The sequence below is a fragment of the Onthophagus taurus genome, chromosome 11, assembly GCF_036711975.1.
Source record: "Onthophagus taurus isolate NC chromosome 11, IU_Otau_3.0, whole genome shotgun sequence".
NCBI classification, from domain to species: Eukaryota; Metazoa; Arthropoda; class Insecta; order Coleoptera; family Scarabaeidae; genus Onthophagus; species Onthophagus taurus.
This window is the reverse complement of record NC_091976.1, coordinates 31,470,562-31,486,788: the sequence shown is the minus strand read 5'-3', so window position 1 is coordinate 31,486,788 and position 16,227 is coordinate 31,470,562. Positions and strand designations below refer to the sequence as shown.

Sequence of the window (16,227 nt, the reverse complement as noted above, 5' to 3'; positions counted from 1 at the left end):
CAGTGAATCGGCTACAAGGTGTGGCATTCTTCTCATTCAGTGCCTGCAGCTGATTACATATGACCAAGAGCGTGTCATGATTAGCGGACTGAGACAAAAAGTTCGCAGCCGTCGCGACGGAAATCGCCTCAGGATCATCAACCACCAAGACCGACGAATTTCTCAGTCCGCACAGCGCCACGAAGAACTTTCTGTACGATAAACAGTTCCGGAGATATTCGCAAAAAACGATTTTTTTATTAAATTTCAACGCCCTGTATCTCGAAAATGGTGCATTTTAGAGGGTAAGTTGATAGAAACAATCCTGAAGTCTTGCGCATATATTATGAAACACCCTGTATATGAAATTAAAGCAAAATTGTGCTTTTTTAAGGGATATATAACATCCTGTAATTTCATTTTAAATTTCGTTTGAAAATGTTTATTTAGGAAAATCTTGCAGAACAAAAATTTAATTTAATCTGTCAAAACATAATTAGATTGATTAAAATCGATAACGTTGAGTGTGTTTTAAAATCATTTTATTTCTTCATTATATAGTAAATAAAATTATCTTTAATAGTTATCTAATATATCTAGAACGAGTTCTTTAACAACAATTGTAGCATTTTCAACGAAAACAAAATCCCCATGGCCATATCCTTCCATGAGTCTTTCAAAAACCACATTGGGAAGTTCGCTAAGCATTTGCGTAACGTCCTAAAATTAAAAGAAACAATTAAAATGATTTAAATAAAAAAATTGGAAGAAATTATTTACATCAACGTGAGCGAAAGAATCTTTATCTCCATACAAGAAAGCTGTTGGCGCGGTGATCTTGCTTAAATCGTAATTTGGAGGAGTTGCATTACCATATTCGGCTAAATTACCGACCAATCCAAAATCAAATCGGCGGAAAAATCCTTTAAAAACAATGTTAAATTAAAAAAATAATAAAATTAATTTAATAAACCTGATTGGATTTCTTGTCCATAATGAACCCATTGTTTTGCAGCAGAACCAGCGGGTAAATGGGTCAAAATAACCGGTGTCAAATTCTAATCAAACAAAAAAAAATTATTTCGTCGTATAAATATAACTAAAAAATCTTACATCATCCAAATCAGAAATACTTTGTCCTAATATCAATGAGAAAGCATCATCGCAAAGTTGTTGCCCACTTCCTTGACACCATTTAATTAAAGGTCCCATCAATTCATAATTTGGTAAAAGTTCATGCCAACCGAGCATTTCAGAAAATTCATTCAAAGCGTCAATATGTTCCGAAAGATACACCAAAAACGATTCGGTCATATGTGACATATAACCAATGGGTGCCAAAGAAATTGCAACACTAATTTTATCATTATATTCAGGTCTTGAAGACGCCATAACGTAAAATGAAGTTGTTCCTTGGGAATATCCAATATACGACATCTTTTCAACACCGGTTTTTGCTTGGATGTAATCGATGGAAGCAGGAACGTCGTAATAACCAATTTCGTGCCAACTAAATCTCCAAAATTTGTCAGCATCATCTTGGGGGTCTAAAGTGATGTGTTTCTTTGAAAAAACGTTTCCTCTAGCGTTAGGCATCCAAACGTCGTATCCTTGATCAGCCAAAATAAAAGCAAGGCTACGTTCTGGTCCATTAAGTGCGTAAACAGCTGAACTACACAATAAACAATGCATCAATAAAGCGACTTTTTTATCTTTTTGATCACCGTTGGATATTCCATGGGGAATTCTATGCATCGTTAATAAATAGCCATCTTCAGTTTGGATGTCTGCATGTACCTCGATTGGGTAACCATAATATTGCACCAACTCCACCTAAATAAATAAATAGTTATTTATTAAAATTAATACTAAATTAATTAAAACAAACAAGGCTTAAACCAGCGGTTGGATGAAAATCTTTAGATACGTTCGCTTTGGTTAAAGCCAAAAAGGCTAAAATTGAAAAAATTGCGAACTTCATGGTGACGAAGACACTGTAGGTGCGAATTAATTAACGTGGCTTATTTATAATGGATTGAAATCTTATCTGAATACAATTATTTTAAGGGGGCCCTATTTTTGAATAAGATCTACTCAAGATACTTTTATCTTTCATAAAAAAAATAATTATATTCAATTATTGTTTTTAAGATTAGTTATCGTAGAGTGTTAATGAAGTAAGTTTAAAAATTTATAAGAATGAACAAAGTTTAAAAGATGGTCTTTGGTTTTATTTCAAAGATTAAGATATGATTTCTATATCAAATTAAAGACCTTGTATCTAAATTTTCTCCATCAATAGCTGTGGCAATTACTAAACATTAAATATGCCACCCACGTCGTCCTTTAACCCACGGAGAATCCCAAGTGGTAGAGATGACCAAAAAATTGTGAATTGCGATTTAATCACAGTGACTATGAATGCGTAATAAACTACGACTTTATATGCTACTGCGACTATACCTGCGACTCATTAAAAGACAAAGAGATAGTTAATATTGTTAGATGAGTAAAACATATAGAAGAGCACTTTAAAAGAAACCACATATTATTAATAGCAACCTTTCTTGACCCAAGTTTTAAAGAAATAACTTTTAAAGGCAAGAGAAATGCAGAAATCGCTAAACAAAGTGTTTTTTCTTTGGTAGATGAAAAGATTTCGGGCAAATTAGCAAGCCGAGCTGCTAGAAACGGAAATTGTATTTAACCCAAATGAAGCCAGAAATCAAAAGATGGAAGATGACGATTTTTGGGAGGATTTTGAAAAGGCAGCTCAAAAAGGTCATAATCATAGCAATCGCAATCACAGGTTACAGTCACTGAGACTCCAAAATCACAGTTTCCTTTACGATTTCAAAATTGCATTTTGCTCATCTCTACCAAGTGGGTTTCCTTCATTTTTATACCGCAAAAGCATTCGCTTGCTAACAGTGTACGCATTTAACTATTCCGCTTCAAGTATTTATTCTTGCAAATCGTGTTGTTCCATACATTTTGGACATCGTTTTTATAACTCGAAACCACCTCCGATTTGAGATGTAAAAGCGAATTCCGATATAACCTCAAATGAGTTGTTTTGATGGAGGTTGTCAATTTCATGGTACCAATTTGAAACAAATAAAGGTACTAAATTTTTGAAACGTGTAAGTTTTGAAATTATGTTGCAACCCAATTAACATAGAAATTAATAATTAATTAAAATTAAATTAAAAATATAATGTAATTAATTTAAATCAAAATTATTTTTAAAAAAATTAATTTATTTAATCGTTTCCAATACCAACCTCATTGCAAAAAAACTCCCTGTTAAATTAGTTGTTGAAAAAGGTTATGCATTAATCTTACAATTAATATTTATTTATTTATTGTGCTTATAATGTGTCCAATTTCTTTTATAACTACACATTATTATTATCATTGGAAAGTTTATTACAAAAAGTTCGTAAGTACTGTAATAAAGTTACTGAGACACGTTTAAACTGAGAGAGAAACATAACCTCAATTCAGTTGACAGTTAATTTTTAGATGCTCATAAATCTCTTAAAACTGTTAATAATCTTTCTAAACCATCCAAAACGGCAAGATCAGTGTCAGCTACATCTAATTTATTAAGATTTTGAACGATTTTAACTTAGAAAATTAGATTTAAAATTTGTAAAATTCAAACTTCTTTTGTGATTGGATAATCTTGAAACCTCCAATGGACGGCTGAAATAGAAAAATATAAGCATCAAATACGAAGTTTCATCCAGATTAGTAAAGAATTAAAGAAGATATAAATGAAATAAGTTTTGGAATTTTGAGTGGTTCGAAAGAAATCCGCTAGATGGCGTTTACAGAATTTAGGAAGATTTGAAATTATTTTAAGGGAAGAAATGGCGCGAAACCCATCAGCCAATCAGGAGCGGGGGTTAAAAATAGAATGAAGAAAAATTTCTGGGGAAGGGGAAGAGGGTATATAAGAAGAGGAAAAAATTGAACCAAGACCAGTTCAATTTAGTAAGGGTGAGAGCACGGTTGAATTTTGATAAGAAAAAAATCTAACCTAAAAAAGTAGTTAACGTTAAATTGGTTCTCCGATAATCCAATCTAAATTTAACGTCGAATCAAGATTTTATATAACCTAAAAGAAGTGAAATTAAATTTAAATATCGAAAATAAACTAAGGAGAAATTACCTGTTTCTGAAAAATTTCTGAGAGCCGATTGAAGAATAATTAATCCAGATTCCTGTCCATTTTCCATTCCTAAGAGGGACCTTCGATCGAATTGAGTTACAACATAACCTAAAAGTTATCAGATAAGTGGGAATTTTGCTGTTAATTTTCATATCAATAATTCAAAATAACTTACGAGTCAATTGAAGAATCAAAATTACGCGATAACACTGTTACTTTCAGTTTAATTGAGAATCTATCGATTATTTTCGACCGACTTAAATCTAACGTAAACAATAGTTTTTTTTTGTTCAGGTTTGACATCTGTCTTTATTGGCGTTACGCTCTCTATTAGAGCTCTTAGATAACTAATTGAAAAATAGAAATCTGTAATTTAAACATTCCTTTTTAAGCCTGAACTCGCTAATTTGGCATTATAACGAGGGCATTTTTCAATACAGTACATATCTCTATGACGTTTTTTTCATTATTTTCCATCTCTTAGAATCCGATAATTATTTGTGTAATAAAATTATAACGTTGTATCTCCAAGCTGAGGCAATACCACAGAATAACCAGAAGTGACAGTGGCAGTATCCTTCATCCTTCCTTGTCCCTGGGCAGTATCCCGCCAAATCTGACGTCATATTATAGCGAGTTACCAAGGTATGTTGCTATTGGTGGTAAAGATTTGGCGGGATAGCACTAGTGTCACTTCTGGTTATTCTGTGATAAGGTCCTGTGAGTATTGGTTATATGGAACTTATCATATTATGGAACTAGAAACATTCGGATTTAGCTGTATGTCTCTTAAAACGGCTAAACCCAAATTATTCTAGTTCTACTATATAATCTAATATACGTACTTTTCTAATACGTATATTCCGTATATTTAACCTTTCAACTACTACAATCTAGCGCGTGGATAAGGTCAGGGTGGAGGCGGACAGGAGGGCAGTGAAATATGAAGAAAGAATAGAAGGGAGGCCAAGCTGCGGGATCCTGGGGGAGTGTTGGAGGGAAATTAGAGAGGGAAAGGTCAGATATGGGAAAGGACACAGAGACAACTATTATAGACGAGCGGGCTACTCGGTAACGGAGATAAATAGTAGACGAAGGGTGGGTAGGGAGATGTGGAGGGAGTTGAGAGACAGGGACCGAGATGTGCAGAGACAGGAAAGAAGGACACAAATAAAAGAGGGAAGGTATAACGAAAGATACAGGGACATAATTACGGAGGGGCTGCCTAGATACTTGTTATTGGAAAGAGATGAGGAAGGGAAATTCCGTTGTGGAAACGAGGAGAGAGCCAACAAATACTGGATGGCCGATGAGGAGAGGTGGTGTAGGCTGTGCAGGGAGGAATGGGAAACGTTAGAACACATGCTGAATGGATGCAGTGAGTTGAGGGAGGAGGAGATGGACCGAAGGCAGATCTTAGGAGACGGGGGAGAGGGGAAACGATGGATGAGAATGGTGATGGGGGTGAGGAGACAAAGGGATGGGTGAGGGGATGATTGGGCCGAGGAGCCGAGGGCGTGGAAATGGAGGAGGAGGTTAGAGAGTGAATGTAATATTTGAATAATGTAAAGAATTGTAAACAATTACTGTATACAATAAACTGTTAATAATACTACAATCTAGCACTTAATAACAATTAAAATTAGAACTAACACTAGACCTAGAACTAGAATCATTTGGGTTTAGCCGCACGTTTTTAAAGACGGCTAAACCCGAATGATTCTAGTTCTAGGTACATATAGTGTTAGTTCTAGTTCTACATTAGCACCGTTACTATGTAGAACTAACAGTATACCTAGAACAAGAATGATATAGTGTTAGTTCTAGTTTTACACTAGCACTGTTACTATGTAGAACTAACACCATACCTAGAACAAGAATCATTTGGGTTTAGCCGCATGTCTCTAAAGACAGCTAAACCCGAATGATTCTAGTTTTAGGTATAGTATTAGTTTTACACTTGCACTGTCACTAGAACTAACATTAGACCTAGAACTAGAAACATTTGGGTTTAACCGCACATCTCCAAAGACGGATACGTTCATAACAACATCGTTCATAGGAAGTTGGATAACCTTATACAGTATTTTTACTCAACGGACCTTGATTCTGTGCTTTTGATAACTCGCGATAAAATGGCGGATTTTAAATCGAGGTCACAAAACGAGGTGCCGCCAACATCAAACGAATCGACGTCAGTGTATGGTCAGTGTCATTTCTGTGTTATTCTGTGGCAATACCTTGGTTTCGTTCTCAATCTTCATGGGATTTTATTGTTGAAGTTTAGTGGTCAATGAGGGCTAAAAGTAAATGGTTAGCCGGTGATGTCCCCACAGTCCGAGGAATTTTATTAATTTAAATCATCTATACTCTATTTTTTAAATCCTGAGAAAATTTTAAGTAAACTATAGGTACGAATTTAATTACTTATTTGTTTAAACATAATAAAAACGTCTTAAGACGCACGGCTAAACCCGAATGTTTCTAGTTCTCGGTCTAGTGTTAGTTCTAGTTTTACACTATCACTAGTACTAAGACAAGACCTAGAACTAGAATCATTCGGGTTTAGCCGTCTTGAGAGACGTGCTGCTAAACCCGAATGTTTCTAGTTCTTGGTCTAGTGTTAATTGTAGTTTTACATTAGCACTATTGTTAGAACTAACACTATACCTAGAACTAGAATCATTTGGGTTTAGCCGTCTTGAGAGACGTGCGGCTAAACCCAAATGTTTCTGGTTCTAGGTCTAATGTTAGTTCTAGTGACAGTGCAAGTGTGAAACTAGAACTAACACTATACTTAAAACTAGAATCATTCAGGTTTAGCCGTTTTTGGAGACGTGCGGTTAAACCCGAATATTTCTAGTTGTTTCGAATTTTCCTAGTGTAATTTTTGTTTAAAATTAACCAATAGCAACCCTTCTTTTTGGCGCTTCAATTTGAAAACACTCCTCCGAATTAAAAAATAGAATATAGCTTATTATATAGCTTGTTACATTGTTTACAAAGATGTAAATTGTGATCGTGACATCTTTACAACCGAAATAAAGGAGTCAAAAAATTAAATATTGTTGAATTTGATGATCGTTATAATGCTAAATATTTTGTTATTGTTAATTATTTATTTCTAATTATTTTAATGAAGAAACTAAGGTTGCTATTGAATTAGGAAAACAGAATGTGGGAATTTAACCTCTATAGAGTTGTAGTTAACTTTAGCTCGATTAGAAAAGTACGGAAAATTTTAAACAAAGCAAAATTATAAATATAAAATTTACATAATTTTTTTATTATGTTAAATATTTGAACGATATATAATTCAAATTAAGCGTTTATATCCTTCCCTTCTAAAAATTCCAATAACGGCTCGTAAACGAGTTCCTTTGCATCTTTTCCAAAAAGAAAACTGATATGAGTGAAGTCCGTGCCGGGAATTTCGTATTTTAACTTTAAACTGTTTTTTAAATCATCCGCTAAATGTTCAATGTCTGTTGTGGATATCAACCAATCGTTAAGTCCATAAAATATCGCATTGGGTATATCAATATTTCCCAAGTTTTTGTAATTTTTGGCAAATCCATCTTAAATTATACGAATTAATTAATTAATTAATTTCTTATTTATCTATTTACCGTTAAGATACATGTCCACATAACTTTTTAATTGTTGAAAAGAGCTTCCTGCGTATGCATTAGATAGCATTACAGGTACTTTACTCTATAAAAAAAACTAAGGAGTTAAATATATTTTTTAAGAATAATACTTACTCTTGGAATTTGTCCATTATCAAAACCGTAGATTAAGTTAACAAACCCAGCACATAATTCGACCAACAATGCTTCATCATCGCATAATTTAGCAAAGATATAATTTTCGGTTTTTGAAAACATGTCATTAAGTTTACTTTTTAACAGCAGGTCAAGTAGTCCGAAGATAGACTAAACATTAATTTTTATAAATACAAACATGAATCAACTTAATAATCACTAACCTTAAGATCCAAACCATCACCCAATATAGTAGGTACAGTATTTAAGATTCTAAAGAATAAATTTGGCATATTGTCCATATGAGCCATTGGTGCTAAACCTACCATACGTTTAATTGGAGGTTTATAATCGGGCAATTCAGATGCCATAATGTAAAATAACGTACTTCCTTGACCATGACCAACATAAAAAATTTCTTCTGCCCCTGTGGTTGTTGTAATATATTCGATTATTTCTGGTAAATCAACTTTTGCAACATCATTTAAACTATTTAAGCAAAAAAGGATATTATTAGTTCAATAATTTATAAAAACGATAAGATAATACATACTTAAATCGCCAATATTCGTTATCATTTGCTGGATTTAGCGATTCATGATTTCTTGAATACGTATTACCTCTAGCATTTCCAAGCCATACATCATAATTTTCATCGGCCAATAAAAACGCTAAACTTTGATTCCCATTACTTACAAAATCAGCGGAACTGGTTAAAAATTGATGCATAATCAAGATGACTTTTTTATTATCATTATTAGGTATTCTGTGAAGTTCCAATATGTTCCCATCGACTGTTACTGTGTGTTTTTCTAAAGTATAACCATATTTCTCAATTAACTCATCCTAAAATTCATTAAAAATTTAAATTATTTAAATAAATTATTAATTTCTTCTTTACTTACAACATCTTTATATGCATCATCATCCGATACGGCACTAACCGCGATTATTAAAGTTAATATAAAAAATGTAAATGTTTTAAGCATCTTTTATTGATTCTTTGAGTAAAGTGAGCCTTGTTTAAAATAATATTTGTAATTCGTCAAAATGAATTGGGGTATTTCAAGTGCAGTGATATGATAAAGGGCTTATCTTTAAGTATTGTCATGCATCTTTCAATTATTTTTGATAAAGTTAAAATTGAAACAGAAAAATTATAAGTAGGTATTATTTCAATTCTTCTGTCTCTTATCAATATTTGAAACGATTTTATTTTTTACAACTATTAAAGATTTCGATTAACTTTCGAAATTATATTTTGATAAACATTATTATAACTTGCCACAATTTGATAATCAAGACCCCTAAAAACTTGAGTACGATAAAGTGGAATTTCAAGCAGACCACAACGACGCAAATATAATTGATCTATGTTGGTTCTGAATGAAACCTTATCGCAACCAATAAGGTAAATTATCAATTTTCAAGTAGGGCTTGATATAACGGACTCCCTAAGCAAATTTTTATCCGATTGCAACACCATTCCTTTGAAGTATATTGAAATCGATTATTTTATTAAGCCGAGGTCGTTTGCGACCGAGACGCTACAATTTCAATCATATTGGACAACATATAATGTAATGCCTCGGCCGCAAGTGACCTCGGCGTAGCAATTGTACAACATATAATTTACAAGCGATACAAATTAGTATACAAGCAAGCAAATCAACAACAAAAAGCTATAATTCTTTCCAACTTTATACAAAATAGCGACAATCGTTCCAAGGCCATTTGGACAGTAATTAAAAACGAATATTACTAAAAGAAATTAGACACCAGTAGTAGACTATGATGGTCCAACTCCGGATGACTTTAATAATTATTTTTTTGAGGTTGGCAACTCTGAACCTGGACCTGTACTCTGTCCGGAAATCTTCGTGAAGAGAAGCAGGTCGGTCGCAAGTTCTATTTTCCTCACACCAGTAGATTTAGACGAGACCGTTAACAGATGCTATCAATCAATGCATGATAGCTAGATGGAATTTACCTAGAAGAATTTAAAATTTCAAAGGTAGCCACTTTTCAAGAGTGGTGACAAAGCGAATTGCGCTAATTACAGGCCTATCGCAATACTAGCAACACTATCCAAGGTCTTTGAATGAGTAATAAAGAGGCGATTGATTGGTTTTTCTTGAAAGTCACAACACATTTAGCACCAAACAACACGATTACCGAAAGCTAAGATCCACATCAACTGTTACGGGTGCTTTGAAACTGATAGCAAATGCTTTCAACAAAAAGGAAGAAGCACTCTGCTCGCTAAGCTAGAGTACTACGGTATAAAGGGTACTTCATTTTCACTCTTCAGAACATATCTCCAGGATAAAACACAAATGGTTTACTGGAAAGGAAGATTCTCGGCAAAAACACAGATAGGACAAGGAGTGCCACAGGGATCTGTTCTTGGCCCGGTTTTGTTCCTGATCTATATCAATGACTTACCACAAAACTTAACGGCTGATTTGACGTGCCTTTTCGATAGTTAGCTGTTGGTGACATCTAGAGACAGACAGGAACTCCGAAGAAGATCCGAAGAAGTCGAACTGAATGGAAAAAAGACGCAATCACTCATACTTACCAATAGAGAGCTAGATACGGAACATACGATTAAATTCCATGGTCTTAACATAGATTCCCACCTGAAATGGAATTCACGTATAGAATACGTTACAAAAAAGTTTGCCACAGCAACCTACCTCATCATAAGAATAAGGATTATCTCAACCTATGAAGCTGCTAGAACCGCCTACTTCAGCCACTTTAATTCCATATTTCAATATGGTATTGAGGTGTGGAGATCATCGCCTTAAACTTCCAAGCTCTTAATCCAGCAAAAAGAAGGCGTGTGCAGGACCGCGAGATAGCTGCAGAAGCATATTTAAAGCAAATAGCAGAAGCAAATATTAACTGTCCCTAGCGTCTACATACTGGCGGCAGTTACCCTTCTGGATAAGAACAAAATGAGATATTCATCACATAGTGACATCCACCAAGATGACACTAGGTAGAAGAACAAGATCGCCATTCCACAACACCGCACCAAAAGAGCACAACAAAGCACTAATTATATGTGCATAAAATTATATAATAAATTGCCACCAGCTTATTCTGAGTTGCCATTGCCCATCTTCAGAGGGAAAGGAAGCGATTGTTACTACAATACTCCTTCTACTCAATAGAGGAATACTTACATTGCATTTTTTATTGAGTATTATTATTATTTGCTTGTACTGTTGCCTATTACTTGACTATTATTGTACGCACATTTCTTTGCGACAAATAAACATTATTATTATTATAAGCTAATGCCTCGGCCGCAAGCGACCTCGGCTTAGTACGGAATATACTGTTATTTTATTATTCCGAGCCGGTACAATTGCTAGCATATTGAAAAACATATAATGTAATGCCTCGGCCGCAAGCGACCTCGGCTTAGTAAGGAATATACTGTTATTTTATTAAGCCGAGCCGCTACAATTGCTAGCACATTGAAAAACATATAATGTAATGCCTCGGCCGCAAGCGACCTCGGCTTAGTAAGGAATATACTGTTATTTTATTAAGCCGAGCCGCTACAATTGCTAGCACATTGAAAAACATATAATGTAATGCCTCGGCCGCAAGCGACCTCGGCTTAGTAAGGAATATACTGTTATTTTATTAAGCCGAGCCGCTACAATTGCTAGCACATTGAAAAACATATAATGTAATGCCTCGGCCGCAAGCGACCTCGGCTTAGTAAGGAATATACTGTTATTTTATTAAGCCGAGCCGCTACAATTGCTAGCACATTGAAAAACATATAATGTAATGCCTCGGCCGCAAGCGACCTCGGCTTAGTAAGGAATATACTGTTATTTTATTAAGCCGAGCCGCTACAATTGCTAGCACATTGAAAAACATATAATGTAATGCCTCGGCCGCAAGCGACCTCGGCTTAGTAAGGAATATACTGTTATTTTATTAAGCCGAGCCGCTACAATTGCTAGCACATTGAAAAACATATAATGTAATGCCTCGGCCGCAAGCGACCTCGGCTTAGTAAGGAATATACTGTTATTTTATTAAGCCGAGCCGCTACAATTGCTAGCACATTGAAAAACATATAATGTAATGCCTCGGCCGCAAGCGACCTCGGCTTAGTAAGGAATATACTGTTATTTTATTAAGCCGAGCCGCTACAATTGCTAGCACATTGAAAAACATATAATGTAATGCCTCGGCCGCAAGCGACCTCGGCTTAGTAAGGAATATACTGTTATTTTATTAAGCCGAGCCGCTACAATTGCTAGCACATTGAAAAACATATAATGTAATGCCTCGGCCGCAAGCGACCTCGGCTTCGTACGACATATACTGTTATTTTATTAACCAGAAGTCGCTTGTAACCGAGGCGCTATAATTGCTAACACATTAGACAATATACAATGTAATGCCTCGGCTTAGTACAAAATATACTGCTATTTTATTAAGCCAAGGTCGTTTATGACCGAGGTGCTACAGTTACTAGCACATTGTAATAACATCTTTGATGAATCCCATTAACGTTTATTAATAATGCATCAATTTGATTTTCAAAATTAGGTTAGAAAATTATAATATATAGATAATTTCTATAATTTTCAAATTATAAACTTGAAACTTATAATTTCAAAGAATTGGTCAATTTAGTAATTAAACTTGTGAACTAAATTTTCTCGTGAGAATAATATAAAATTTTTAGATGCTATGTATCTATAAATGTTCGTTTTTCTTTTTATGATTGATTATAAAAAAGAAAGATCGCGAACGAACGTATACAAAATGCCCAAAAGAGGAGATTTATTAGAAATAGGTTTAACTCTTCTCGAATGTGTTTTTGAATATTTCCAAAAACCAACTTTAATAACTAAAATACATAGAGTTTTGGTGTTTGCTGGAGTTGCAATAATTGGTACACTCACAATTCTAAACCTTTTACGAACAAGAAATGAACTTTTTGTAAGATCGATGGAATCTTTTATTACGGAGTATCACGTTAGTATTAAAAGAAATTAGATAAACTTAATTTAATTCAATCCCCTCTCATTAGTTATTTACAAAGTACTACCTCTACGTCTTAAATAAAAACGTCCTCCAAGGATTTGTAAACAATTTGGAACAACGTTGGTCTATAGACATCGCAGAACCGGAACTAAGACGTCAAATAGATCATATTTATAAAGTTATGTGGACTTTTTTAATCGTTTTGACCGGTGTTGCAGTTTTAACCGTATTTACATTCTTTTTACAACCAATATATCAAGAAAGTCCATTGATAATGGAATTTTGGTTACCAACTGATAACCCTTTTATTACCGCGATTCTTTGGTTGTTACAAAGTCATAGTGTAATCGCTGCTTTGTTGATTATAATTGGGACAGATTCTTTATTCGTTGCAATGTGCGTCCACATGTACGTGCAATTATTATTGCTTCAACAAGAATATGGTAAATTGGTGTTACCCGTTAATTGTACTCCAGAAGACGAAATTGAATGCCGAAAAAAGCTTAGAATTTGTATTATACATCACCAATTTTTATTAAGGTTTATTCAATACATTTAAATTTTAAGGATTTTATTAAAATTTTTTAGATTATTTGGGGGAATGAGAAAAGTTTATTCACCGCTTTATTTAGCTCAATTCTTTTCAACTTTAATTTCAACTTGTATGGATTTTTTTCTTCTTTCAACAAAGTAACTCATCATATTTAATAAAAAGATGTATTAAAAATAAAAATTTTAGCGCGGAATCTCTTGATATCGCTGAAGTGATCAACAAATTCTTTTACGTTGCAACAATTCAAATACAATTTGCACTTTATTGTTTTCCCGCCGAATACTTAACAGAACAAGTATAATTTTTATATTATTTATTTATAAAAAATTAAATTAAATTCTTTATTGTTGTAGCTAAAAAATCTATCAGATGCGGTTTACGCTTCAAAATGGTATGAAAGCAAACCGTCATTTCGAAGGGAATTAACTATGATTATGGCAGCTTCTTTAAAACAATCGGCTTTTACAGCTGGTGGATTTTCTGATGTCCGAATGAGTACATTTACAAATGTAAAATTTTATATTATTAATTAATTTTATATGAAATAATTATTCATTTTCAATTTTAGGTACTTAAATTATCATTTTCTTTTTTCACTTTTTCAAGAAATATGGTTAATAAATAATCTACAACATAGTTACACCACAGAATAACTAGAAATGACGTCGATTCGTTTAATGTTGGCGGCACCTCGTTTTGTGACCTCGATTTAAAATCCGCCATCTTATCGCGAGTTACGAAAACCACAGAGTCAAGGTCCGTTGAGTAAACATACTGTATAAGGTTATCCAACTTCCTATGAACGATATTGTTATGAACGTATCTAATGTCTAATGTTAGTTCTAGTGACAGTGCAAGTGTAAAACTAGAACTAATACTGTATCTAGAACTAGAATCATTCGGATTTAGCCCTAAAGACGGCTAAATCCGAATGATTCTAGTTCTAGGTATAGTGTTAGTTCTAGTTTTACACTTGCACTGTCACTAGTTCTAGGTATAGTGTTAGTTCTAGTGACAGTGCAAGTGTAAAACTAGAACTAACACTATACCTAGAACTAGAATCACAGTAACAATACATATTAACAGTGCTAGTGTAAAACTAGAACTAACACTAGAACTAGAATCATTCGAGTTTAGCCGTCTTTAGAGACGTGCGGCTAAACTCAAATGATTCTAGTTCTAGGTATAATGATACTTCTACATAGTAACAGTGCTAGTGTAAAACTAGAGCTAACACTATACCTAGAACTAGAATCACAGTAACAATACATAGTAACAGTGGTAGTATAAAACTACAACTAACACTATACCCAGAACTAGAATCATTCGGGTTTAGCCGTCTTTAGAGACGTGGTGCTAAACCCAAATGATTCTAGTTCTAGGTATAGTGTTGGTTCTAGTGACAGTGCAAGTGTAAAACTAGAACTAACACTATACCTACAACTAGAATCATTCGGGTTTAGCCGTCTTTAGAGACGTGCGGCTAAACTCAAATGATTCTAGTTCTAGGTATAGTGTTAGTTCTACATAGTAACAGTGCTAGTGCAAAACTAGAGCTAACACTATACCTAGAACTAGAATCACAGTAACAATACATAGTAACAGTGCCAGTGTAAAACTAGAACTAACACTATACCTAGAACTAGAATCATTCGAGTTTAGCCGTCTTTAGAGACGTGCGGCTAAACTCAAATGATTCTAGTTCTAGGTATAGTGTTAGTTCTACATAGTACCAGTGCTAGTGCAAAACTAGTGCCAACACTATACCTAGAACTAGAATCACAGTAACAATACATAGTAACAGTGCTAGTGTAAAACTAGAACTAACACTATACCTAGAACTAGAAACATTCGGGTTTAGCCGTTTTAAGAGATGTACGGCTAAATCCGAATGTTTCTAGTTCCATAATATAATAAGTTCCATATAACCAATACTCAACGGACCTTGGCACAGATAACCAGAAATGACACTAACGGCATCCCGCCAAATCTTTACCACCAATAGCAACATACCTTGGTAACTCGCTATAATATGGCGTCAGATTTGGCGGGATACTGCCACTGTCACTTCTGATTATTCTGTGGTTGCACCTCCTTCCACTAATTGCATATTTCTCACATGAACAGCAGAACAACCAACTTAATCCTACCGTGTCATTACGGGATAATCTTTGAGGAAGAACCTTGCGTTCTTTTTTGTTGGATTTATTGCTTTAAGATTAAGATAGATTTCGAGTCATTGTTTAAATTGTTTCGTTGTGTCCGACTCTGGCAGCAATATTATAATTGCCAGTGCTGCATTTATTATTTTGTCTCAAAGACTCAAAAAGGAAAGAAGGAAGAATCGTTGGTGGGTAACAAATTTAATGCAGTCAAGGATACTGGATAATGTAGGTGAAATGATGACGAATATGCAAGAACAAGAAGAAAGTGGTCAATTCCAAAATTTTTGTAGAATGGCGTCAGAGGATTTTGACCATTTATTATCTCTGATCACCAAAAAAATTCCTGCATATGCCAGACTAGCAGTAATTTTAAGATTTTTGCAACTGAAGACTCCTCTGAAAGCCTGATGTATTTTACTAAAATATCTAAATCCACAATATGTATAATAATATTATATATTAATTATTTGATGAAACAGAAAGCTATATAATTCACCGGGCATATGTGAATCGTACATACTTTACAATATGAAAATATACGGCAAGAATTTTCAGACTATT

At 34.0% G+C, this 16,227-nt stretch overlaps 2 protein-coding genes and 1 pseudogene across 4 annotated transcripts; 1 reads left to right on the top strand and 2 right to left on the bottom strand.

The window, feature by feature from the left end:
* Positions 1–504: 504 nt before the first annotated feature.
* On the bottom strand, positions 505–4,443 carry LOC111423338 (lipase 3-like). Of its 3 annotated transcripts, XM_071200718.1 has the most exons (6): positions 4,332–4,443; positions 4,157–4,264; positions 1,093–1,812; positions 953–1,037; positions 760–902; positions 505–699 (listed from the first exon to the last, which is right to left on the bottom strand). In XM_071200718.1, exons 3-6 carry the CDS (start codon positions 1,732–1,734, stop codon positions 556–558), a joined length of 1,014 nt encoding a protein of 337 aa, XP_071056819.1. In that variant the 5' UTR covers positions 1,735–1,812; positions 4,157–4,264; positions 4,332–4,443; the 3' UTR covers positions 505–555. The 3 variants fall into 3 exon arrangements, with proteins under 3 accessions (XP_071056819.1, XP_022912350.2, XP_022912347.2); XM_023056582.2 differs by lacking the exons at positions 4,157–4,264; positions 4,332–4,443 and adding an exon at positions 2,886–3,209; XM_023056579.2 differs by lacking the exons at positions 4,157–4,264; positions 4,332–4,443 and adding an exon at positions 1,868–2,879.
* Positions 4,444–7,353: 2,910 nt separating this feature from the next.
* On the bottom strand, positions 7,354–8,910 carry LOC111421741 (lipase 3-like). Its single transcript, XM_023054921.2, has 6 exons — positions 8,826–8,910; positions 8,474–8,766; positions 8,145–8,409; positions 7,921–8,091; positions 7,786–7,870; positions 7,354–7,734 (listed from the first exon to the last, which is right to left on the bottom strand). The coding sequence occupies exons 1-6, from the start codon at positions 8,907–8,909 to the stop codon at positions 7,478–7,480; spliced, it is 1,155 nt and encodes a 384-aa protein (XP_022910689.2). The 5' UTR covers position 8,910; the 3' UTR covers positions 7,354–7,477.
* Positions 8,911–9,025: 115 nt separating this feature from the next.
* Positions 9,026–16,225, top strand: LOC111423332 (odorant receptor Or1-like; annotated as a pseudogene).
* The last annotated feature ends 2 nt before the right edge of the window (positions 16,226–16,227 follow it).

What these genes read in the sequence shown, in the direction of transcription:
- LOC111423338 (XM_023056579.2), bottom strand. Translation starts at nt 1,960, where the DNA reads ATGAAGTTCGCAATTTTTTCAATTTTAGCCTTTTTGGCTTTAACCAAA. An exon ending in CAACCGCTGGTTTAAGCCTT is followed by an intron (nt 1,813 to 1,867) that starts GTTTGTTTTAAT and finishes TTATTTATTTAG; the next exon opens with GTGGAGTTGGTGCAATATTA. An exon ending in GTATTTCTGATTTGGATGAT is followed by an intron (nt 1,038 to 1,092) that starts GTAAGATTTTTT and finishes TTGTTTGATTAG; the next exon opens with AATTTGACACCGGTTATTTT.
- LOC111421741 (XM_023054921.2), bottom strand. Translation starts at nt 8,909, where the DNA reads ATGCTTAAAACATTTACATTTTTTATATTAACTTTAATAATCGCGGTT. An exon ending in AACGAATATTGGCGATTTAA is followed by an intron (nt 8,410 to 8,473) that starts GTATGTATTATC and finishes TTGCTTAAATAG; the next exon opens with TTTAAATGATGTTGCAAAAG. An exon ending in GTGATGGTTTGGATCTTAAG is followed by an intron (nt 8,092 to 8,144) that starts GTTAGTGATTAT and finishes ATTAATGTTTAG; the next exon opens with TCTATCTTCGGACTACTTGA.